General features: G+C 31.9%; 5 protein-coding genes and 24 non-coding genes across 29 annotated transcripts, besides 6 other annotated features; all 29 read left to right on the forward strand. All coding sequences in view use genetic code 4, as the record gives it.

Annotated features, from left to right (window-relative positions):
• Window positions 1–482: 482 nt before the first annotated feature.
• Window positions 483–555, forward strand: trnI(gat). Its single transcript has one exon. It is a non-coding gene; the product is annotated as a tRNA-Ile (tRNA).
• A 159-nt stretch (window positions 556–714) lies between these two features.
• Window positions 715–800, forward strand: trnS(tga). The gene has a single exon. It is a non-coding gene; the product is annotated as a tRNA-Ser (tRNA).
• Window positions 801–1,100: 300 nt separating this feature from the next.
• trnP(tgg) lies at window positions 1,101–1,174 on the forward strand. The gene has a single exon. It is a non-coding gene; the product is annotated as a tRNA-Pro (tRNA).
• Window positions 1,175–1,335: 161 nt separating this feature from the next.
• rnl lies at window positions 1,336–10,178 on the forward strand. The gene is made up of 4 exons: window positions 1,336–1,987; window positions 3,540–4,629; window positions 6,123–7,503; window positions 9,621–10,178. It is a non-coding gene; the product is annotated as a large subunit ribosomal RNA (ribosomal RNA).
• Window positions 2,627–3,436: a mobile genetic element.
• Window positions 4,913–5,908: a mobile genetic element.
• Window positions 7,905–9,284, forward strand: rps3 (ribosomal protein S3; the record flags this gene model as incomplete). Its single annotated transcript has 1 exon — window positions 7,905–9,284. One exon carries the CDS (start codon window positions 7,905–7,907, stop codon window positions 9,282–9,284), a length of 1,380 nt encoding a protein of 459 aa, XP_062795729.1.
• Window positions 10,179–10,192: 14 nt separating the features above from the next.
• trnT(tgt) lies at window positions 10,193–10,263 on the forward strand. The gene has a single exon. It is a non-coding gene; the product is annotated as a tRNA-Thr (tRNA).
• An 11-nt stretch (window positions 10,264–10,274) lies between these two features.
• trnE(ttc) lies at window positions 10,275–10,346 on the forward strand. Its single transcript has one exon. It is a non-coding gene; the product is annotated as a tRNA-Glu (tRNA).
• Window positions 10,347–10,516: 170 nt separating this feature from the next.
• Window positions 10,517–10,589, forward strand: trnM(cat). Its single transcript has one exon. It is a non-coding gene; the product is annotated as a tRNA-Met (tRNA).
• Window positions 10,590–10,678: 89 nt separating this feature from the next.
• On the forward strand, window positions 10,679–10,749 carry trnM(cat). Its single transcript has one exon. It is a non-coding gene; the product is annotated as a tRNA-Met (tRNA).
• Window positions 10,750–10,993: 244 nt separating this feature from the next.
• Window positions 10,994–11,075, forward strand: trnL(taa). The gene has a single exon. It is a non-coding gene; the product is annotated as a tRNA-Leu (tRNA).
• A 112-nt stretch (window positions 11,076–11,187) lies between these two features.
• On the forward strand, window positions 11,188–11,260 carry trnA(tgc). Its single transcript has one exon. It is a non-coding gene; the product is annotated as a tRNA-Ala (tRNA).
• Window positions 11,261–11,263: 3 nt separating this feature from the next.
• On the forward strand, window positions 11,264–11,336 carry trnF(gaa). The gene has a single exon. It is a non-coding gene; the product is annotated as a tRNA-Phe (tRNA).
• Window positions 11,337–11,345: 9 nt separating this feature from the next.
• trnL(tag) lies at window positions 11,346–11,429 on the forward strand. The gene has a single exon. It is a non-coding gene; the product is annotated as a tRNA-Leu (tRNA).
• A 58-nt stretch (window positions 11,430–11,487) lies between these two features.
• trnQ(ttg) lies at window positions 11,488–11,560 on the forward strand. Its single transcript has one exon. It is a non-coding gene; the product is annotated as a tRNA-Glx (tRNA).
• A 401-nt stretch (window positions 11,561–11,961) lies between these two features.
• On the forward strand, window positions 11,962–12,035 carry trnH(gtg). The gene has a single exon. It is a non-coding gene; the product is annotated as a tRNA-His (tRNA).
• Window positions 12,036–12,344: 309 nt separating this feature from the next.
• Window positions 12,345–12,415, forward strand: trnM(cat). The gene has a single exon. It is a non-coding gene; the product is annotated as a tRNA-Met (tRNA).
• Window positions 12,416–12,682: 267 nt separating this feature from the next.
• nad2 (NADH dehydrogenase subunit 2) lies at window positions 12,683–14,353 on the forward strand (the record flags this gene model as incomplete). The annotated part of the gene is made up of 1 exon: window positions 12,683–14,353. The coding sequence occupies one exon, from the start codon at window positions 12,683–12,685 to the stop codon at window positions 14,351–14,353; it is 1,671 nt and encodes a 556-aa protein (XP_062795730.1).
• Window positions 14,354–16,038, forward strand: nad3 (NADH dehydrogenase subunit 3; the record flags this gene model as incomplete). Its single annotated transcript has 2 exons — window positions 14,354–14,443; window positions 15,715–16,038. 2 exons carry the CDS (start codon window positions 14,354–14,356, stop codon window positions 16,036–16,038), a joined length of 414 nt encoding a protein of 137 aa, XP_062795731.1.
• Window positions 14,444–15,655: a mobile genetic element.
• Window positions 14,444–15,714: a mobile genetic element.
• A 293-nt stretch (window positions 16,039–16,331) lies between the features above and the next one.
• trnR(tct) lies at window positions 16,332–16,403 on the forward strand. Its single transcript has one exon. It is a non-coding gene; the product is annotated as a tRNA-Arg (tRNA).
• A 302-nt stretch (window positions 16,404–16,705) lies between these two features.
• Window positions 16,706–18,690, forward strand: rns. Its single transcript has one exon. It is a non-coding gene; the product is annotated as a small subunit ribosomal RNA (ribosomal RNA).
• A 2-nt stretch (window positions 18,691–18,692) lies between these two features.
• Window positions 18,693–18,780, forward strand: trnY(gta). The gene has a single exon. It is a non-coding gene; the product is annotated as a tRNA-Tyr (tRNA).
• A 235-nt stretch (window positions 18,781–19,015) lies between these two features.
• On the forward strand, window positions 19,016–21,142 carry cox3 (cytochrome c oxidase subunit 3; the record flags this gene model as incomplete). Its single annotated transcript has 2 exons — window positions 19,016–19,234; window positions 20,552–21,142. The coding sequence occupies 2 exons, from the start codon at window positions 19,016–19,018 to the stop codon at window positions 21,140–21,142; spliced, it is 810 nt and encodes a 269-aa protein (XP_062795732.1).
• Window positions 19,235–20,551: a mobile genetic element.
• Window positions 19,453–20,433: a mobile genetic element.
• Window positions 21,143–21,182: 40 nt separating the features above from the next.
• Window positions 21,183–21,254, forward strand: trnK(ttt). Its single transcript has one exon. It is a non-coding gene; the product is annotated as a tRNA-Lys (tRNA).
• Window positions 21,255–21,387: 133 nt separating this feature from the next.
• Window positions 21,388–21,459, forward strand: trnG(tcc). Its single transcript has one exon. It is a non-coding gene; the product is annotated as a tRNA-Gly (tRNA).
• Window positions 21,460–21,684: 225 nt separating this feature from the next.
• On the forward strand, window positions 21,685–21,757 carry trnD(gtc). Its single transcript has one exon. It is a non-coding gene; the product is annotated as a tRNA-Asp (tRNA).
• A 9-nt stretch (window positions 21,758–21,766) lies between these two features.
• Window positions 21,767–21,847, forward strand: trnS(gct). The gene has a single exon. It is a non-coding gene; the product is annotated as a tRNA-Ser (tRNA).
• A 39-nt stretch (window positions 21,848–21,886) lies between these two features.
• Window positions 21,887–21,957, forward strand: trnW(tca). The gene has a single exon. It is a non-coding gene; the product is annotated as a tRNA-Trp (tRNA).
• A 172-nt stretch (window positions 21,958–22,129) lies between these two features.
• Window positions 22,130–22,795, forward strand: nad6 (NADH dehydrogenase subunit 6; the record flags this gene model as incomplete). Its single annotated transcript has 1 exon — window positions 22,130–22,795. One exon carries the CDS (start codon window positions 22,130–22,132, stop codon window positions 22,793–22,795), a length of 666 nt encoding a protein of 221 aa, XP_062795733.1.
• Window positions 22,796–22,928: 133 nt separating this feature from the next.
• On the forward strand, window positions 22,929–23,000 carry trnV(tac). Its single transcript has one exon. It is a non-coding gene; the product is annotated as a tRNA-Val (tRNA).
• The last annotated feature ends 124 nt before the right edge of the window (window positions 23,001–23,124 follow it).

Genomic DNA, 23,124 nt, shown 5'->3' on the forward strand with positions numbered 1-23,124 from the left:
AATATACGGGCTGACGGGCTGACTGGCTGGCTGGCTGGCCTACATACATAGACGCGGCGCAAACTCCTCCTCACACAAATGTAATAATACTAATAATTAATCTTATAGGTTAAAATATATTTGTTATATTAAAATATGTTAGCAATGTAACGTAACGTTATTATATAATAAGTATGTTAAAATATATTAGTGATGTTGTTGTAATATTAAATTGTAATTCATAATTTAAATTTAGTTTAATTTAGTAAGCTGGCTGGCCTACATACATAGACGCCGCGAAAGCTCCTCCTCGCTATATATAAAGCAGACGAAGTAGAGAGCTTGCAGACGAAGTATAAATATCCGCGCGACGTAGTATGCATACTTCATACTTCGTCTAGTCTTTTTAATGAGGCAAGTGATTATAGTCAGTTCACTGTAGCAGGGAACATTTAGAACTCTACTTCATATCCCGGAGGGATTAGAAGCCTGCCTATTTATAAGATTCCTTGACTTAACTGGTTAAAGTGTATTTTTGATAAGAATAATATCAGCGTTCGAGCCGCTGAGGAATCAAAGAAGGTCAATTATTTAAAGCTTGCGGATATTGATACTTCGTCTGCAAGCTCTCTACATACTTCGTCTGCTTTATATAAAGCATACGAAGTATGTATGGCGGTATAGTATTAATATAATTAATATTATGGTTGTACGTTATTTACATTTCAAGGTTAAAGAGAATTGACCGAGTGGTTTAAGGTGGCTAGCTTGAGATTAGTTATGGTTAATCTCCATCATGGGTTCGAATCCCATATTCTCTGCGTGCGCAAGCTCTACCTATATTAAAATTATAAACTGAAGGGCGAGGAGCCGAAGCCCATCTCTTTATTTATTTATTTGGAGCTGGCGCCTACATATGAAATGAAGTACACTCCGGCTTCGCCGGAAGTATGCAGGCGTACCTTTACTCTTGAGGAGCATGCCTGCATACAGAAGTAGGCGGGCCGAAGTATGTAGCACGGTTTGATTAGTTTATAGTTTTTACCTTCATTATATAGTGCTAGGGTACAAACTCTCTTTAACTAAGGTGCAGGGCGCAAGCTCTAAATTTTATATTTTTACGGGTTAGAGTCAGATTGGTTACGACATCTCATTTGGGATGGGATTATTCTGTGTTCGAGTCACAGTAACCCGATATATTTACTCCTTGTGTAACCACATGTTTGTATTTGGCTGGAAAAAAAAATTTTTAAGTTAAGTTAGAGCTTGCGCCTTTAGGCGTGGCGTGACACAAACTCCTCCCCCTCGTTATAGCTATACTAAGGGTATAAATACAGTATTAATTTATTGTAGAAATTATAAAAATATAAATGAATTGTATATATCTTTTATATTATATCTAAGATATACAAGTATATAAAGAGACTATTATGGAAATACGTGCTATGTATTAAAGAGAGAAATTTAACTTATGTACATGAATAAAACATATGAACTCTTAGAGAAATTATTTAATAAACGAAGTGAATTGAAATATCTTATTAACTTCAGGAAAAAAAATCAAACGAGATTCTATGATTAGTGTGAACTAAAATAGAGTAGCCTATATAAATAAGTAAAATGGCCTAAAAGCTGTTTGAATTTATGGGGAACCTTCCTCAAAGGCTAAATATAATACATGAGCGACAGTGAAAAGTACCGTGAGGGAAAATTTTTTTGAAATAGTAGTTTTATAAGCAGCTCAAGCTGATAATAAAAAGCAAGAGCGTACCTTTTGCATAATGGGTCACCAAGTTAACATTAGATGCGAGCTAATTATCTTGATTTGATAGATGACATGCATAGTTAAACCGATCATTAAAATAATGAATAGTGTCTAAAGTTAGACCCGAAGCCTAGTGATCTTACTATAGTCAGGGCTATAAAGGTCCGAACGGGTTATCGTTGCAAAGATATCCGAAGAACTATGGTAAGCGAGTGAAAGACAACACTGACTAGGATAGCTGGTAAAAAAATAGCCTAAGCACCTATTTAGGCCAGTTTGTAGAAGTGAACCTTCTGCTATAAACCTTCAAATTGCGGGAAAGCCCTAAAGCAATTTCAACCAAACAGACATGGTAACATAGTTTGTGGCACAGGTAATGACTCGTGGTACGGTAAAATCGAAATTGATACGCGTAAGTGAAATGGGTAATCCGCAGCCAAGCACCAAATATTAGGCAGGCTTCTAATCCCTCCGGATTATGAAGTAGAGCTCGATAAATGGTGTGCTGTTCATCGACTAGATGTAGGTTGGCGCAAGCTTAAGATATAGTCAAGCCTCATCCGAAAGGATGCAGGGCATTAAAGTACTTTTTATTAACATTTACTGCATATGAAATATGCAAACAAGATCCGCCTTAATGTAGTATATTCAAACTTCATTATTTTCTGTACAAGCAGCTGTAACCAGCTACTTGCAGATATAATAGCCGACAAGTTATTATGAATAGATACCCGTAGCAGCTACAAGCAAGGTACACTGTAGAAAGGTACTCGGGCCATTGGAAGGTTAGCACCCTACCCCAGTGATAGAATTGAAAGAATAACCTCTGAAGTAATTGAATATATTCATTAATATATAAAAATAATTAAAAAAAAATAAGCTACTAAAATATACTTCTTTCTACATACAAATATTAAACAGCTATGCTGTTATTTTTCATCCAAGTCGGATGTTAACCTTTCTATGGTAAAACCAGTAATAACTTACTATAATAGCGAGCTTGAGAAAGATCGTATATTAAAAGAAAATAAAAATAAATCGGTAGTGTATCGTTGAACTAACAATGTAAATCAAAAAACATATATTGGTAGTTCCTCTAATTTTTCTGTAAGATTATACAAATATTATAGTGTTAAACATATAATGAAGTATAATACAGCTATACATAATGCTCTTTTAAAATATGGACACTCAAACTTTACTTTAGATATTCTTGAGTACTGTGAAGGTGTAGATCCCATAACAAGAGAACAATATTATTTAGACTTATTAAAACCTGAATATAATATATTAGAACAAGCAGGTTCATCATTGGGATTTAAGCATAGTAAAGAAACTTTAGAATTTTTTAAAAATGAGCGTAAAGTGAGTGAAGAAACACGAAAGAATCTATCATTAGCTGCAACAGGTAGAATCTTAACTGAAGAAGATAAAAATAAAATATCTAGCTCACGTAAAGGTATAAAACTTTCAGATGAGACACGTGCTAAAATATCGGCAGCGGCTATATCACTTAACGGTGTAGCAGTTATAGTTAAAAATCTTATTACTTCAGAAGTAATAGAATATACAAGTTTAACTGAAGCAGCTAAAGCTATAGGTGTAAGTAGAACTGCTGTAAAAAAAGCCATTATCTCTGAAAAACCAATAAAAAAAATATATAGTTGTAAGCAAGCAGGCCACAAAAAATAAAATAAAAAAAAGTACTTTACTGCCCGTTAAATGGATAGTTTATAACTATTTAGGGAGAAGGACCTCGGCTTTATCCTAAATTAGGATTAAAGAGGTAGATCTGTTTCTGCGAAACCTATAAAAGTAGGCAGTTTAAGTAACATCTTAGTAGGTACAGAACTTTATCTCAGACAAGATGTATATTCTCATATGGATAAGTAAGGCGCGGGGCGGCGAAAGCTTTTCCTCGCTATTTATCTATTTATATGAAATACATTTTATTTGTATACATCGGGGGATCGTGAAGATTTTATCGGTGAGTATGTAGACTCGGAATGACAAAGATGGTTCTTGAATTATCGGACATAGAATGCTAAGGTTGTATGTCAAAAGGGAAACAGCCCAGAACAAAGAAATAGTTAAGGTTCCAAAATTATTATTAAGTGAAATTAAGAGGGTTTTTATATAAGTCGACAAGAAGATAGGCCTGGAAGCAGCCATATTTTAAAGACCTCGTAACAGAGCACTTGTTAAATCTTAAAAGCATCGAAAATTTATCGGATCTAAATAATATACCGAAACTTTGTCCACAAATGACCATAATAAATTAAATTATGGTCATTTTTGTGGGGTAGCAGAACGTTGAGTTAATATTTGACTTTTCTTTTTTAAAGAAAAATATAGGACAACTCAAGTGATAATGGTGACATGAGTAACAAAAAAGAAGGGCTATGTAAATTATAATATAATATTATATTATATTATATGTTAAGCTCTCTCGCCTAAAGCTTATGGAAAGAGTTTTAAAAAAGTAACGGCCTCTAAGTTGATAATACTTATATTATTGCGATGAGAAAATCTAATTACTTTAGACAACATTTAACCTTCAAGGCACGGGCAAGCACCTCGAAAAATTTATTTTTTTTTGAGGAGCTTGCAGCCGCGCCTTGTAGGGAGTGAAAAATGTGCTGGAAAAAAAAGTAACCGATCTGATTTTCTTTATAAAACTAAGTGGGTGACACTACTCATGCATGCAAACTACTGCGTAGTCAAGCCAGCATGTAGTACGTAGTACCACTCGCTTAATTAAGGAAATAGGAGAAGGAAGTACCGTACCTAGAAACTGAAACAAGTAAGCTAGTAGAGAATACGAAGGCGTAATGAGGTAACAATCATAAAGGAACTCGGCAAACTAACTACCGTAACTTAGGGATGTTTGTCCTCCAGTAATTTAAGTATTAACACTTAAAATTGACTGGTAATATATTGGGAAAATTTCAAAAACTACTTTTAACATAGGCGCAAGCTCTAGATAAGTAGATTTGAAGCGAAGTTTATTAGTATTTGTAGTCCCGACGGTGCGGCGCAAGCTCCTCGTCGGGGCAATGCAAGCTCTAAAAAAACAATAAATTCGTTCAACGACTAAGGCGTGAGTAATACAGCAATAATCGCCTTTTAAAACCCAACTTATCTTTACCTGTAATATGCAAATAAAATAATGTCCAACAAATGAAGAATCAAGTAAATAAAAATTTTTATGAGTGAGTTGCTGGGTTTATAGATGCTGAAGGGTGTTTTCACATAAAACGTAAAATAATGTCTAATAATAAAATTCGTTATTATTTTGAGTTTGTAATTAAATTACACATAGACGATGAAGCCGTTTTAAGGACTATTTGTCACATACTAGGTGTGGGACGAGTAGTACTAAGACCTAAATATAATACTTGTTCCTTTGAGGTAGGTTCTGAAAAGGAACTACGAATTCTCATCGATTTATTGGACGAGTTTCAATTAATGGGTGATAAGTATTTAGATTATATTAATTTCAGGGAGGCTTTCTTTTTATACTTTGATCGTTCAGATTCAGTCACTGAATCTTTGAAGACCAAAATTGAAGAGATACGGGCCAACCATAATACAAAACGTGCATCTACTACTCTACCTGTCAATTATAAACGCGTAATTACTGATTATAAGTTATTAGGGTTTATAGAAGGGGAGGGTAGTTTCATCGTACAGACACGGGGGTTAACTCCTAAATTTGAATTAGAGTTAACTTCAGCTCAAAAACCCCTTTTAATAGATATTTGTGAATATTTGATGCTACGTATCCAACTAATAGCTGATGCGACACAACCTCTAAATCTACCTTCTAAAGGTGGAATTAAAATACGTGATCGTAAGGCTAAGGGTAATAGTAAACCTTCCGTGAGATTAGAAATCACAGGAATTGATTTTTTACACAATTATTTTAATGTGTTTTTAAGCAAATTAGAATTTTATTCTAGAAAGAAGGAGGATTTTAAAAGCTTTTGCTTTATTTGTAACAAATTATTTAGCAAAGCACACATTGATAATGAAGAAGTAAAAATTTTATTATTAAGGCTTTCAGAGGGAATGAATGGAGCAAGATTATCTACAAATAAACTTACAGATAAAACATTAACCGATAAGATTATTTGCAGGGATGAAGAAACTCCTGATTCTTAAGAAAAATAAAACCCTTGAATATGAGATTTATATCACATAAGGCGCAAGCTCTCAATTCACTAGTCGTGTACAGGAACATTATAATAGAAAATTTTAGCGAAAACGGTAATAGATAATGAAGACATAGTCTGAACCATGTTGTAAAATATGGAAAGTTAAAGTTAAGGCGCAAGCTCTAATTAGAGCTTTCGCCTTAATAACTGATAACAAGTTGAAGGAGGGCTCATTAGTCTCGATTAATACGAGTAAAAAGGAAGAAGCATGAAATATTGTTGTACGACTGTTTAATTAAAACAAAGCACTTTGCATAAAGATGAAAATCTAGGTATTGAGTGTGATCTCTGCCCGATGCCGGCTGGTTAACGAATTAACTATATTGATAAAAGTATGGTCTTAGAGGAACCCCCGGTTAATGGCGGCCTTAGCGTGAGGGTCCTAAGGTAGCGAAACGCCTTGGCCGTTAAATGCGGTCTTGCATGAATGATGTAACGATACAACAGCTGTCTCTATGATTGACTCAGTGAAATTGGAATAGCAGTGCAGATACTGCTTACCTCTAGTTAGACGAGAAGACCCTATGCAGCTTTACTGTTACTAATTATTGAATATGATCCCGGCTATTCTGAGTGTATAAGGTAATTGATAAAATATAATTGAAACACCTTTATTATTCCATCATATTATAATTTATTTATTTTAAATTTATCTTAGATTTTTATACTATGCACTACTAAACGTGCTAGTATGGAAATCAGTGTAGCTATATGCGGAACTAAATAAGAAAGTCAACCGAAATAAATAAATCAAACTACAAGGACGGCGCTATATATAGCTCGTCGTCAAAATACGTATCAGTATGGTGTGATAAGGCAATTTTGTGGCGCAGCTACATAGCTGCACCGCTAGTTAGTTGACACCTCACTATGAAGTTACTAATTTACGAACTATAAAATTACGAAGTTAGGAACTTCGTAGTTTACTCATACCAATACAATACGTATTTATAAGGTAGAACAATTGTTAGGAGACAGTTTATGCGGGGCACAGACCCCATAAAGAGTAAATGGGTGTGTCTAATAATAAAAAAATTTATGTTTGCAATTTTTTATAGTAATCCTATATTTAATCATGTATGTTCTATTCATAGAATATAATATGAATGAATTCGATTCATTTATAATATAGTCCTTGGGTACAGTATAAAAATTATATATGTATTTTTGCAATATAATTTCCATGAAATTAGGAGGTAAGATTTTATTTATAGTGAAATTAGACGTAATAAAGTAAATATTATGAGATAGGCGCAAGCTCGAGGCACAATTTCTGGCGCAAGCTCTGGCACCTCGAGTTTGCACCTCTCTAATATTTTACTATAGTTATTATTTAGTGCTGCTGTGTTTAAAATATTTAGCGCAAGCTAAATCTAAGCCTGAAGTAAATAATAAAAATGTTTGTTACTTATAAAGCTTAATGGCTTAATCTTGCCTTACTGTTTGATTAACAACAAATCTTACAGTCGCGTAAGCGGGGCATAGGATCACAAGATACAAAAAGGAGAGATCTTGGATTATTGGAAAAGCTACGCTAGGGATGTTTGTCCTTCAATATTTATATTTATGTATACGAAGTCCGCATACAGACGTATAGACATACATACTACGTTAGGGATATTTGTACAGAAGTATGTCTGCATAAATATCATACGAAGTATGAAATCGGCTTACGTACGCAATAAATAATTGATAATATATTGGGTTAATTTCAAAAATTACTTTTAAGGCTGGGGGTGATATATAGCTGTATACAGCTCGCTCTAGAAAAAAAGTAAATTTGAAGCGAAATTTATCTCAGCATTATAAAGCAGCTAGCTGCTTTACATAAAGATAAAATCGTTCAACGACTATAAGGTGAGTAATGCTAACAATAATCCTTTATTAATACCCAACTTTCTTTTTTTTTAATATGTAAAAAAATATAATAAATTATACATAGCATGAATAATAAAACTCCAAAGTTTTTATCTATTTTTTTGGCGCAAGCTCTTAATAAAGATAATAAAAAAATACCTTTTAAAAGTAAATCTGAAGTAGGAAAAAGATACTTTCCCCCTGTATCTAGGGAATGAAAAAATAGTATTTATGTATTTAATAAAAATAATATAAAAAATATGCCTATTTATGATTTAAATATTAATTTATTAATTAAAAGTTTTTTTAATTTGTATTTTAATCCTAAATTTTTATATAATAAATATAGATCATATAAAACTAGAAGTATTTCATTAAATAAAATATTTGCTAGTAAGGCAGAAGTAAAACATACTAATAATAAAGCAGTTATAACTGTATATGTCTATAACAGAGAAAAAATATCTTTATTAAAAAAAATAAAAAAATTAAACAAAAATCTTTTTAATTTAATAGCTAAATTTGCAGTTATTTTATATAAGAAGGAAGGTGGCTGCACACGAAGTCTGGCTGCTTCTAATCCGGAGGATATGCAAACAAGCTATAGCTCTGATTTTAAGGATTTAGCTAAAGCTGATAACCAACCAGTAGCCCTACGAAGTCTGCAAGAAATTTTTAAATATGAAAAAACTCTAACTAAATCTTTTTTAATTAAAAACTTAAGACTTCTTAGAAAATATAAATTAAGACTAAATCTTAATAAATATAAATTTGAAGAAAAACTTTTATATAAATTGAAAAATTTTATAGTAAAATATTATAATAAGAAAGTTGAATTTAATATTGTAAATATTAGATCGGTGGTATTTCATAGTGATTTTTTCACTAATATTTTACTATCTAAATTAAAAAATAGAAGAGCTAATATATTAAGAACGATGGATACTATTTTAAATAAGGTAGTTTTACCTAAAGTAAATAGAATAATAGAAAAAAGTTTTCATATAAAAGGTATAGATTTTAAATTATTAGAAAATAAATATCTAAATACTAAAATAAGTTATATACTTAGAGGGGGCAAGCTCGATAAGAATTTATCTAAATTCTTAAATAAGTTATTTTATAACGTTATGAGTGCCGCTGCCACAGCAGCAGCTTCACACCAGTGCCTTAATAAAGATTATTTAAAAATATATGAAATAATTTTTAATTCTATAAATTATAAAAATATGGGCGGTGTAAGATTAGAAGCTAAAGGTAGATTAACTAAACGATATAGAGCAGATAGATCTCAATTTAAAGTAAGGTGGAAAGGAGGTTTGAAAAACATTGATTCTTCATATAAAGGATTATCATCTATAAATATGAGAGGTTTTGTTAAACCTAATATTGATTATTCAATACTAGCGTATAAACGTCGGATTGGTGCTTTTGCAGTAAAAGGTTGAGTGTCAGGTAAATCTTAGTCTACATCAGCTACTTATAGTTCAGTTAATACGAGTATAGATTCATGGGCTGTCACAGGATTTTCTGATGCATAAGGTTCATTTAACTGAAGTAGGTTTAAAAGAAATACGTAATATAAAATTATATATGAATAAAGGAAGAGTTTTAAGTTAAAAAGCAATGTGGAAGCTATAAATAAAAAAAAATAGCGGAAAATAATAGGTTTGTATTTAGGGCGTAAACTCGTACATTAATTTTAGGTACGAGCCCCATCTGGTGAAAAAAAAATAAGAAATGAAGAAATAGTCTGAACCCTTTTGTAAAAAATGGAAATAAATTAAAATGATAACAAGTTGAACAGGCTAATTTGCGCAAGAGTGTACATAATGAGTGCGCGGTTTGGCACCTCGATGTCGGCTTAACTTATCCTCACGGATGCAGAAACTATGTAGGGTACGACTGTTCGTCGATTAAAAAGTTACATGAGCTGGGTTAAATACGTCGTGAGACAGTATGGTTTCTATCTTCTAGAGGGAATTAGAATATAACAAGGATTAATCTTGTACGAAAGGAACATGGGGTACTGTTGTATACCCAAAAGGTATGCCAATTTTATTAACCTCTGGTTTACCTGTTGTTTATGTGCCTTGTATTAATTTCTTTTTTTTCGACGTCGTACGAAAGAAAAAAAAGGAAAATGGGATGTTATAGTCACTAACTAAATAAATAACATAAGCATGGCAGGAAAGCTAAGTTAGTCAAAGATAAGTGCTGAAAGCATATAGGCACGAAGCTTGTCTTGGGATATTTCTTAAATATACGTAATATAATATTACGTCATTAGGCTTAATTTGCAAGAATCTAGAGATTTTAAGGTATTAAGTACTAATTTTATAGTAAACTATATAATTGATATATTTTATTTAAAGCCGAGTTAGCATAAAAGGAATGCAATTGTTTTGTAATCAATAGAAGTAAGTGCGATACTTGCACCCGGCTAGGAGTTATAAGGATTAGTAGTCAAGTGGTACGACATAGCTCTTTCAATGCTACCATCGCAGGTTCGATTCCTGCCTAGTCTATTAGGTAGGCGCAAGCGTACATACATAATGGCGAAGTATATCGAGGAGCTTGCGCTATATATACAGCAGACGAAGTATAAATATCCCTACGTCAGGCGCGGAGGTTTACATACGACGAGTTATATATATAACCCTACGTATGTATACCCAGCACCGTCATTCTTTTTATTGAGGCTATAGCTCAATTGGTAGAGCGTACTGCTCATAACAGTAATTATAAGTGTTCAAGTCACTTTAGCCTTATGGCTGTATATTCTGCTGCAGACGACTTCGTCGTGCGCTTTAACTTTTAAGTGTACGACGAAGTCGTCTGCAGCAAAAGTTCTTAATAATGCGGGTTGGTGTAATAGAAACATTTTTGGCTCATGCCCAAAAGACAAGGGTGCAAATCCTTTACCCGCATCTGTATATAGATATAGATTTCAGGCTGGCTTGGTGGCTACGCCACAGGAAGTATGCGCCGCTATATATATCGCTATATATGGCGGCGCAAGCTCCTCCTCGAGCTTGCGCCCTCCTCCTTTAATATGTAATATGAGCATGCGCTTTAGACTGGTGCGACATATAGCGCTGGGCACACAAGCTTCCTGACGAAGTATGTCGGGCGCCATAAAATGTAAGGCTGCTCTTATTTATATCTTTATTATATCCGAGTGCTGGAATGGTAGACAGTGCAAGCTTAAGTTTTGCTGGTTAATAGCCGTGAACGTTCAAGTCGTTCCTCGGATATTATATAGTTCTGGGTGCTATATATAGCGCAAGCTCCTCCTCCTCCTCAGGGTTGAGATGTTGCTACTTGCGCTAAATAATTTAAGCGTACGACGAAATCGTCTGCACATAAGGGGATATAGTCTAATTTGGTAAAACGCTGACTTTGCACGTCGGATTTTCAGGTTCAATTCCTGATTTCTCCATAAGCCTGAGAAGCTCAATTGGTAGAGCAGAGCATTGAAGCTGCTTTGGTTGTAAGTTCAAGTCTTACCTTAGGCATAAAATATAATGGATGTGCTGGAAATGGTAGACAGGAGCCGCTTAGGACGGTTTGGTTTAACGACTGTACAAGTTCAAATCTTGTCATCTATATTTTATAATATATAGAAAATTTAGGCTGCAGCTACTAAAGCTAAAGCTCTTTATTGAGTATGTTGTGGACTAATGGGTAAGTCATAAATTTTTGGTATTTACAATTGAGTGTTCGAATCACTCCAACATAATTTTTTTCTATCCGAGCTTACGTCCTGGCGAAGTATGTCTGGAGGGGGCGATATACCGCACGAAAAAGATTAAATGGATTTTTCGTGCGGTATATCGCGCGCACAAGCTCAGAAAATTTATAATTAGGTTAGTAGTGCTATGTTTATACGCTACTTAGGCGCAAGCTCTAATTATTGCTATAATATACTTATATTTAAGCTGCAATTGTGGCTTCGCAGCTTCGCGTGCTAAAGTTATAAAAAAAAAATAAACCTCGTATTTATTATATAATAAATATTATAAAGCTTATAGAGCTTGTGCGCGATATATACCACACGGAAAATATGAGAATCTTAATATTGAGAAGGAGCTTGCTTGCGCTATATATAGCGCAAGCTCCTCCTCGCTCTTATTATTTTAAGGATAATATAGCTCAATAGGTAGAGCGACTGTATGTGGCACAGTAGGTTCTCTGTTCAAATCAGAGTATTGTCCCTTTATTGTTTTTAGGAGGAGGAGCGCGGTGCTATATATAGCACCGCGCTCCCTATCCTTTTTTTCCTTACGCTAAGGACTAGCACTATCTGCACACGATTTCTTGCGACGTATACGCTAGTATAACTAAGTCGTACGTACTACGTACTCCTTATATATTTAGGGTGCTGGGCTTACATACGTACGGCTATATATATAGATATATAGCTCGTCATCTGTACGCGACGTAGTACGCATGACGGTATGTATGCATACTACGTCGCGCGAGCTCCTCCTCGTGTGTGCGCAAGCTCTAATATAATAAAGTAGGCCCGGGTAGTTTAAAGGTAAAACCTTAATTTCATACGTTAAAGATGAGAATTCGATTTTCTCCCCAGGTTAGTTGATTGGTTGGCTGATTGGTTGGTTGATTGGTTGGTTGATTTTTAGAATGAGGAATTTTTATATGTTTTTATAGGAGCTTGCACGACTTCGCCATATAGGTGGTGGCAGACATACATATATGTCACCGTACGTATGCGCCGTATTTATTTGAGTTATAACAGTAAAGAGCATCACATCGTTGCTTATTATTTAAGCAAGCTCGCTAATTATTAGCCGTTCAAGCTTGCTTAAAATAATAAAGCCTTAATTTTTTTTTTTATTTTATGATATTTATAAGTATAATAGGATTATTACTGTCGAATGCCGTTACTTTAAGGCAGGATATGTCGGTTAACTTCAACCGAATTGCTCTTATAGATTTGATTTATTGTATTTTACATGATACAATGAGTTTGTCTATAATTAATAAAGGTATTGGGCTACATGGAGGTTTATTACATATTACTAATATAACATTAATATTTCATATATTTATTTTTTTTTTAAGTATATTAATATTACAATTAACGAGTTTCTACCCCCGAAAAGCCTGAATACCTGAACATTCATCATTAAAAGATATAATTTATCAAAAATTTTTAAATTATAGAACCAAAATTTTTAATAAAATGGGGGAACATATGAAAATTATCGAATATCCTTTAATATTATTATTTGTTATCAGTGGAGCAGTCTTTTTAATGTCTACGAATGATTTAGTTTCTATATTTCTTTCTATTGAATTGCAAAGTTATGGCTTGTATTTATTAAGTACTATTTATAGAAATTCTGAATTATCTACAGCAGGGGGTTTAATTTATTTTTTATTAGGTGGTTTAAGCTCGTGCTTTATTTTATTAGGTACAAGTTTATTATATATTAATTCTGGTACTACAAGTCTGGATGGGCTTTATATACTTAATAGTATAAGTGATGTAAAAGATGGTGCTGCGGATATGCCTGCTTTAACTTCATGGTATAAATCATATTATTTAAATTTTGCTTTACTAGTATTTAGTATAGGGTTTTTATTTAAAGTAAGTGCAGCACCTTTTCATTTTTGATCTCCTGACGTATATGATGCTATACCCACTATAGTTACAACATTTGTGGCTATAATAGCTAAAATTTCTATTTTTATATTTTTGTTAGAATTAGTTTATCATACAAATAATTATTTATCAGAATTTAGTTGAACATACCTTTTATTAATAAGTTCTCTTTTTTCATTAATAATTGGAACTGTTGTTGGTTTGACACAATTTAGAATTAAGAGATTACTTGCGTACAGTACTATCTCTCATGTAGGTTTTATATTATTAGCTTTAAGTGGTTGTAGTATAGAATCAACACAAGCTTTTATATTTTATTTAATACAATATTCTATAAGTAATTTAAATGTGTTTATTATAATAATTACTATAGGGTTTTCTTTATATGGTTATATAACAACAAATAAAGAATATAAAGATTTATTAGATAAAAATAACTCTCCAATACAAGTAATTAGCCAATTAAAAGGGTATTTCTATATAAATCCTTTATTATCTTTAAGTTTAGCTATCACAATTTTCTCTTTTGTGGGTATACCACCTCTAGTAGGGTTTTTTGCCAAACAGATGGTATTAAGTGCTGCTTTAGATAATGGTTATATTTTCTTAACTTTAATTGCAATACTTACTAGTGTAATTGGTGCAGTTTATTACTTAAATATAATAAAAAAAATTTTTTTCTATTTACCTGATCATAGTATAAATCCTTCTATAGGTGAATTTTTATTTAAAAAGGGTTTAATCTTTGAAGCTGGGGATTTTAAGGGTAGAATTACACTTATATCTAGCCCTTTTTCTATTACAATTTCTATAATTACATTGGTAATATTATTATTTATATTTATGAATAAAGAATGATTAAGTATGGGTACCATATTGGTACAAGTTTTATTTAGTAATTAAATGAGTAGTATGACATTATTTATTTTATTTGTATCTATAATTGCTTTACTTTTTTTATTTATTAATTTAATATTTGCTCCTCATAATCCTAAAAATTGAACAGGGAAATCAATTAATTGGGTAAAACTATCAAATTCCGGGAAAACCTTAAAGCTTCTGATACTAAGCATTAATCGAAAGGTTAATTGTGGCTGAAGTAATTACTCAGGTATAGTAATAAGTCAGAAGATATACGAAAGTATAATAGGCAACCGCGGATCTAAGTCAGCTTTATTGTCTGTAAAAGAGCAACGAGTATACGGTAGTTGTACTAATAATTTAGTATTAAGATGTACTCTAGTGGGCTTAGAAATAAGTTATCAGGCTAAAATCCCTTCTAACTCTATAAATTTTAAAAGAAATTTCAGTACCTTAGAATCTAAACTAAATCCTTCATACATCTCGGGGTTTGTAGATGGTGAAGGTTCTTTTATGTTAACTATAATAAAAGATAATAAATATAAGTTAGGTTGACGTGTAGTTTGTAGATTTGTAATAAGCTTACATAAAAAAGACTTAAGTTTATTAAATAAGATTAAAGAATTTTTTGATGTAGGTAATGTATTTCTTATGACTAAGGATTCTGCACAATATCGAGTAGAATCTTTAAAAGGTTTAGATCTTATAATTAATCATTTTGATAAATACCCCTTAATAACTAAAAAACAAGCTGATTATAAGTTGTTTAAAATGGCTCATAATTTAATAAAAAACAAAAGTCATCTTACAAAAGAAGGATTATTGGAACTTGTAGCTATAAAGGCTGTAATAAATAATGGTTTAAATAATGATTTAAGTTTTGCTTTCCCTGGTATTAATACTATTTTAAGACCTGATACATCGTTACCTCAAATTCTGAATCCTTTTTGATTATCTGGATTTGTTGATGCAGAGGGTTGTTTTAGTGTCGTAGTTTTTAAGTCTAAAACATCTAAATTAGGAGAAGCAGTTAAATTAAGTTTTATTTTAACTCAAAGTAATAGAGATGAGTATTTAATAAAAAGCTTAATTGAATATTTAGGGTGTGGTAATACAAGTTTAGATCCTAGAGGTACTATTGATTTTAAAGTAACTAATTTTTCTAGTATAAAAGATATTATTGTTCCATTTTTCATTAAATATCCTTTAAAAGGAAATAAAAATTTAGATTTCACAGATTTTTGTGAAGTCGTAAGATTAATGGAAAATAAATCGCATTTAACTAAAGAAGGATTAGATCAAATAAAAAAAATCCGTAATAGAATGAATACGAATAGAAAATAATAGTTAAAATCAAGGCGCAAGCTCTAAAATTTATAGATATGAGAAATTTAGCTTAAACGTATCAAGAGAAGTATAGCATATTTGAATGTGGTTTTCATAGTTTTTTAGGGCAAAATAGAACACAATTTGGTGTTAAATTTTTTATTTTCGCTTTAGTATACTTATTATTAGATTTAGAAATATTATTAACTTTTCCTTTTGCTGTTAGTGAATATGTCAATAATATTTACGGTTTAATTATATTATTAGGGTTTATAACTATTATAACTATAGGTTTTGTTTATGAATTAGGTAAAAGTGCATTGAAAATTGATAGTAGACAGGTAATAACTATGACAAGGTTTAATTATTCTTCAACAATAGAGTATTTAGGTAAAATATAAATTTGGACTTTATTTTATAAAATGCCAATTTTGTACTTCTGCTTATTTACTTAATTTGTACTTCGTATGACTTCGTCGTACGACTTCGTCATACTTCGAGTTTACGCCGAAGCACGAAGTAGTGCTAATATTTAGCGAAAGGCAAAAAAAAAATTTTTTTTTTAGGTGTAAGCTCTATAAATTGTAAATAATATATTATATACCTAGATATAGCTGTTTATGTTTAATATTAATAAAATTAATGCGGGTGGCGGCATATGTTGGCTAGCTAAAAAGTCACCTTTTATTTTTTTTTCCCATTAGCTCAATGGTAGAGCAGAATACTTCTAATATTACGGTTTTTAGTTCGAGTCTAAAATGGGAATCATTATTTATCCTTATACTTTTAAAGTATATACAGTTATTATATTACTTTTTTTACTGATCTGATATTTATGGCTTTACTTTTAAATATATTTAGTAGATAATTCGCCCCCCTTTTCTTTACTCAGCCTGATTTTTTTTTCATGCTATATCTGAGTCTTCGTATGGGATATTTATACTTCGTCTGCGCTATATATAGCGAGGAGCTTGCGCTATATATAGCGCAAGCTCCTCCTCGACATACTTCGTCAGTATGTATGTATGCTTGCGCCCTCCTCGCTCTAAAGTATCTTAAAATATATTAGTGATGTTATTGTAATTTAATTTAATTTAATTAAATTTATAATATCATTAATTGATAAAGTGGTGTTAAATAAGGCGCGGCGCAAGCTCGCCTTTACTCACTTTAACCAAAGTTGAGTTTGGTGATGGCTCTGATTGAACACTGTCCAAATACTTGACACATGCTAATCGAACGTTTAATTAAATTTTACAGTTGCAGTAAAGTTATTCTTTCCTTTCTGTAAAACTGGTTATTAAGGAGGTTTAAATTTAGGGTTTATTCTCCTCTATTTATAAGGTTAATCTCTCTAAAGGGGTTTTTTTAATTAAAAGTGGTGTACAGGTGAGTATTATGGTTTTTTGTACTACCTAAAAGTAAAGGCAAATCCTTTATAGTAATAAAGAACGGTCATGTTCGCTTTTAGATGAAGATAAAAAATCTCGGGGAAAGGTAGTTGTTAAGGTAATTGCTTAACAAGCCTAGTATTCTCTTAGTCGAAGCTGAGAAAGGTTGATCGACCACATTGGGGATGAAAAAATCCCAAGGCAAACGAAGTACAGCAGTGAGGAATATTGGTCAATGGCCTAACGGCTGAACTGGTAACTTGGAAGAATGGCTCCATAAAAATGGAGTTAATCGATTTATCGAATAAAATTCTGTATACATACCTATAATGACGGTATGTACATCTTGTCTTGACCAATTGCGTGCCAGCAGTCGCGGCAATACGTAAGAGACTAGTGTTATTCATCTTAAATAGGTTTAAAGGGTACTTAGACGGTAGAATTTGCCTTAACGGGAACAATTTTACTAGAGTTTTATATAAGAAGATCTTACTCTAGAGTGTAGAGTTGTAATTCATTAATACCTAGGGGACTGGTAAAGGCGAAGGCAATCTTTTATATAAAAACTGACGTTGAAGGACGAAGGCTTAGGTCACAAAAAGGATTAGATACCCAAGTAGTCTTAGCAGTCAATTATGAATGCCATAGGTTAGATATAGTTAAATACAAACAAGGGCGTAAGCTCGTATTAAATTTTACCATCTAGTCTATAAATGAAAGTGTAAGCATTTCACCTCAAGAGTAATGTGGCAACGCAGGAACTGAAATCACTAGACCGTTTCTGACACCAGCAGTGAAGTATGTTATTTAATTCGATGACCCACGAAAAACCTTACCACAACTTGAATATAAAAAAATGCTATCTACTACCATCACTTATTTAAAGGTAGCGGCGCGGGGGCGGCGAAAGCTCCTCCTCGCTCTAAATTTAAGTGTTAGGCGCAAGCTCTAAGATATATAGCTGGCTAAATATTATTTAGCTAACTATGCTTTTAGGTTATAGATTAATGCAAGTATTATACAAGTGTTGCACGGCTGTCTTCAGTTGATGTTGTGAAACTGTGGTTCGGTCCATGGAATTAACGAAAACCCTTGCTTTATTTGTAAATTATAAAATAAAGCAGTTCACCTGTATATGGGTTATGATAAAAGGGATCAAGACAAGTCCTCATGGCCTTGATGTTGTGGGCTATAGACGTGCCACATGTACCTAAACAAAGAGATGCAAAAATGTGAATTTTAGCTAATCTCCCAAAATAGGATAAAATTAGATATGGATTGTAGTCTGAAACTCGGCTATATGAATAAGAAATTGCTAGTAATCGTGGATCACCATGACACGGTGAATATAACTTCGGATTGGTACTAACCACTCGTCACATGCTGAAAGGAGTATGCGCAATAAGTTTGCTGTTCTGTATTAAACAAGAATAGATGACGGTGCAAGCTAGATTTTATTTTTTAATATGGGGCTCTTCGTATGTGTGACTCTGATTAGTGTAAAGTCGAAATACGGTTCGTGTAGTGGAAGTTGCACGGGACTTATTATACTTAACAATAAAAATTTTTATGAAAATCCTCAAATCAAATTTTGATTGATTTTTATATATATATAGGAATATATTCTAAATATCACTTGTTATATTTATTATATACTATATATAAGGAGAGTCCCGTTTGTTGGTATGACGGGTTAAGCTGTAAACTTAATGACTAATAAAGTCATCGAAGGTTCAATTCCTTTCTTTCCTACTATAAAGGGTGGACACACACGCCTTTATAAAAATTGGTTAGGCGTACTGCATACATACATACTGAGTAAGTATGTATGTCTGCTATATAAATAAAAAAAATTTTTTTTTTATTAAAAAGATAATAATATACTAGCCTTTTTTGCTCAAAACAAAACAAAACAAAACAAAAAAAACAGAAAAAAAAACAAATAAATCAAATCAAGTAAAAAAATAAAAAAAAATAAAACGATAAAATGACTAATTTAATTAGAAGTAATTTTCAAGATCATCCGTTTCATTTAGTATCTCCATCTCCATGACCCTTATATACTAGCGTTAGTTTATTAAATTTAGCTACTAGTGCTGCTTTATCTATGCATAATTTTAATAATAGTTATTATTTATTTTTTATCTCTTTAATATTAGTTATTTCATCTATGGCTTTCTGATTTAGAGATATAATATCAGAAGCTTCTTAACACCTAATATTAGTGGTTTCTTTAAATTTCACTATATGCTGGAAACTCTTTTAATTATAAGACAATCAGCAGGAAACCAGAGGATGAATAATTATCCTAGTAGGATCCTCAGAGACTACATGTGAAAAACTTATGTATTATTTAGGCACAAGCTCTAAGCCATAGGTTAAGATATAGTCCAAACATCTTAGCGATAAGATGATTAATAATTTATGACGTACTTAGGTGACCACACGAAAAAGGGTAATATATTTAAATCAAGTAACTTAAAAGTTAAATCGAAATCTTTATTATATAAGGACTTTTCTAGATTGTCGATTGCATTTTTACAAAGATATCATACGGAAAAAGTTAATCAATTAGCTTATTATTTAGCTGGTTTAATTGAAGGTGATGGATCTATTATTCTTAGAAAAGGAGATAAAGAAAAGACTTCACCTAAAATTGTTTTTACATTTAGTAAAAATGAATTGAGAATGTATGAAAAATTACAAAGTATTCTTGGTACAGGTATAATTAGTAGAGAAGGCATTAATATATGTAGATACAGTATTACTAATGCAGAAGGAGTTATAAGTATAATTAATATGGTTAATGGTAAATTTCGTACACCCAAAATTATAGCTTTACATAAAGCTATAGATAATCTTAATAAATGGCGAAATGCGAATTTAATAAAATTACCTTTAGATAATAGTAACTTAGACTCTAATGCATGGTTAGCTGGATTTATTGATAGTGATGGTCATTTTTCTATAAAATTAAGTGGTTCTTATAACTCAGATCATTCGAATGTTCGGGGTAGAGTACAGTGTGTATTCTCTCTTAATCAAAGTGAATTGAATAGAGTAACTAAAGAATCTAACCTATATTTCATGACTAAATTGGCGGAATTTTTCCAAGTTAATATAAATTATAAGACTGAATCTTCACCTATTTTTAAAGAACCAGCTAAGAAGCTAGTATTTTTTGCACAATCTGATAGAAAGCATTATATAATCGTTTCGTATTTAACTAAATTTCCTTTGATGACTAGTAAACATCTAAATTATTTAGCTTTTTTCAAAGGGTTGAATTATTTAGGTAAACGGTTAACTACGGAAGAAGTACTTGAGGTTCGGGCTCTAAAAAATTCTATGAATAACAGCCGTACTGAGTATACTTGAGATCATTTAAAAGATTTCTATATATAAACACACTAAAAACAAAGTGTTTATACCCTTATTTTTCTAGGTTAGTTACCTCTACTTGTAGTATGTATATAAGTTTATATACTATTTTTAGTTATAAGTAGCATTGTCAACTATTTTGACTTTATTAGGTGACCATACCCTTGCTGTCCAAAAAGGATTAAATTTAGGTGTTATACTTTTTATAGTATCTGAAGCACTATTTTTTTTAGCTATATTTTGAGCTTTCTTTCACAGTTCATTGACACCTACTGTAGAATTAGGATCTCAATGACCACCTATAGGTATTGAACCTATAAATCCTTTTGAATTACCTTTACTTAATACAGTAATACTTTTATCTAGTGGTGCAACAGTAACTTACGCTCATCACTCTTTAATTCATGGGGAAAGAAAAGGAGCTTTATATGGATCTATTATTACTATATTACTAGCTATAATATTTACAGTATTCCAAGGAGTTGAGTATAATGTTTCATCTTTTACTATTAGTGATGGTGCTTTTGGTACATGTTTTTATTTTGGTACAGGTTTCCACGGGTTTCACGTGATAATTGGAACAATATTTTTAGCGGTAGCTTTATGAAGAATATTTGCTTACCATTTAACTGACAACCATCATGTAGGTTTTGAAGGTGGTATTTTATATTGACATTTTGTGGATGTAGTTTGACTTTTTTTATATGTTTCAATTTATTATTGAGGTTCTTAGTAGATTATTCATCATTTCCAAATTAACACCAATATACAAAAGGATCTTAGTATAATGGTAATACATGTGACTTTTAATCATTCGGTCATCGGTTCGAATCCGGTAGATCCTATTTATAATGTATATTCTTAATTTTTTTTACGTAGTACTACATACGTAGTACTGCGTATTGCATATAGTATACTGCTGATCCCTTTGCATGTAAAGCCTAAATAAGTATGCCTACATAGCATTAAGCTAATGCTGCGATATTAGTCTAATTGGTAAAACGTCCATCTTCCAAATGTTCTTTGTGAGTTCGAATCTCACATATCGTATATTAAATTACGGTGCAAGCTCTTTTACTATCTTTCTAGAAGGAGCACGGTGTACGTACGAAGTCGCCTGCAGCCACGTCATACCACACCGCACCACACTCACTTTATTTTGAGGAGGAGGAGGAGCTTGCGCCTCGCTACATATAGCGCCGTATACATATAGACATACTTCGTCAGTACGTATGCAAGCTCTAAGCTCGATTTAGTGTTAATAACTTAACTTAAGAATTAGTAACTTAATTGGTAGAGGGTTTCCTTGTCACGGAAGCAGATGCCGGTTCGATGCCGGTCTAGTTCGTACTTTATGGGAAAAGTTGCCATAGGTAAGGTAAGATATTTGCTAAATATTGTGTTTAAGCACCTGGGTGTTCGAGTCACCTCTTTTCCGTTAGTTAAATTCCTTGTAAGGCGCAGCCTAGCACACATAAAGAGTATAGTTTAAAGGTAAAACAGAAAGCTTCAACCTTTAATTTCTTAGTTCGAGTCTAAGTGCTCTTGTTCCAGGTGCAAGCTCCCTTTGGCTGTATAACTTTTTTAAATATTTTGGATCACTTCGAGCCTACACCTGGGAATAAATAACCCTATGGTTGATGATACTGGGTGGTGAGTATCACGTACAGACGTATGTCTGTACTTATCCTCTTAATAATAAATATTAAAAATATTATTTATGAATAGTAACTATCCCTTATTTTGAATAAACGAAATTTTAACAAATGGTTTTGTTGAATACATATTAGATATATTTTCAATAATGGCTTTTCTTACAGGAATATACGTTATTTTAACTAAAAACCCTATTGTATCCGTATTATTTTTAATACTATTATTTGGAGGTATTTCCTCTTATTTGAATATAATAGGTCTAAATTTCATAGGTTTATCATATATAATAGTATATATAGGTGCTGTATCTATATTATTTTTATTTATCTTGATGTTAATAAATATTAGAACAAGTGAACTTCAAAGTAATACTAGTAATAGTATTCCTTTAACAATATTTATTGGAATTATATTTAGTAATTTTTTATTTCCAATGTTACCTTATGATATTGTCATGTTAAGTAATTTCTATAATAACTATTTTAGCGAGGATTTTTATACAATAGATGTAAATATAAATGATAATAATTTGAATAATTTATACAATAATGTACTGTATTTTATGACTAGTGTAACATGGGATGGATCTGTAATAGACTTTAATCATATAACAGCTATAGGTAATATAATGTATACTATTTATAATATATGATTAATAATCGCTAGTTTTATACTTTTACTAGCAATGGTGGGATCAATTGTTATAACAATAAAACAAAGAAAAATTTAGGTGGGTGCAAGCTCGAGATACTTCGTCAGTACGTCGGGCGAAGTATGTCTGTATATATGCGGCGCTATATATAGGGAGGCGCAAACTCCTCCTCACTCTATAATTAAAAAAAAATTTTTTTACCATAATTTAAAAGAAATTAGCTCAACGGTAGAGCAACCGTTTTACACACGGAAGGTTATGAGTTCGAATCTCCTATTTCTTACAAGGCTGGTGCGATATGATTTTGCACCGCGCCTGGTTAAAATGAGACTTAAAAAAAAAGATATAATAAATTAAAGTATAAAAGTAAAACACGATGCCCGGGTTATGCACGTAGGACGGCGTTG

The sequence above is a fragment of the mitochondrial genome of Podospora pseudoanserina, assembly GCF_035222485.1.
Source record: "Podospora pseudoanserina strain CBS 124.78 mitochondrion, complete sequence, whole genome shotgun sequence".
Taxonomy (NCBI): Eukaryota; Fungi; Ascomycota; class Sordariomycetes; order Sordariales; family Podosporaceae; genus Podospora; species Podospora pseudoanserina.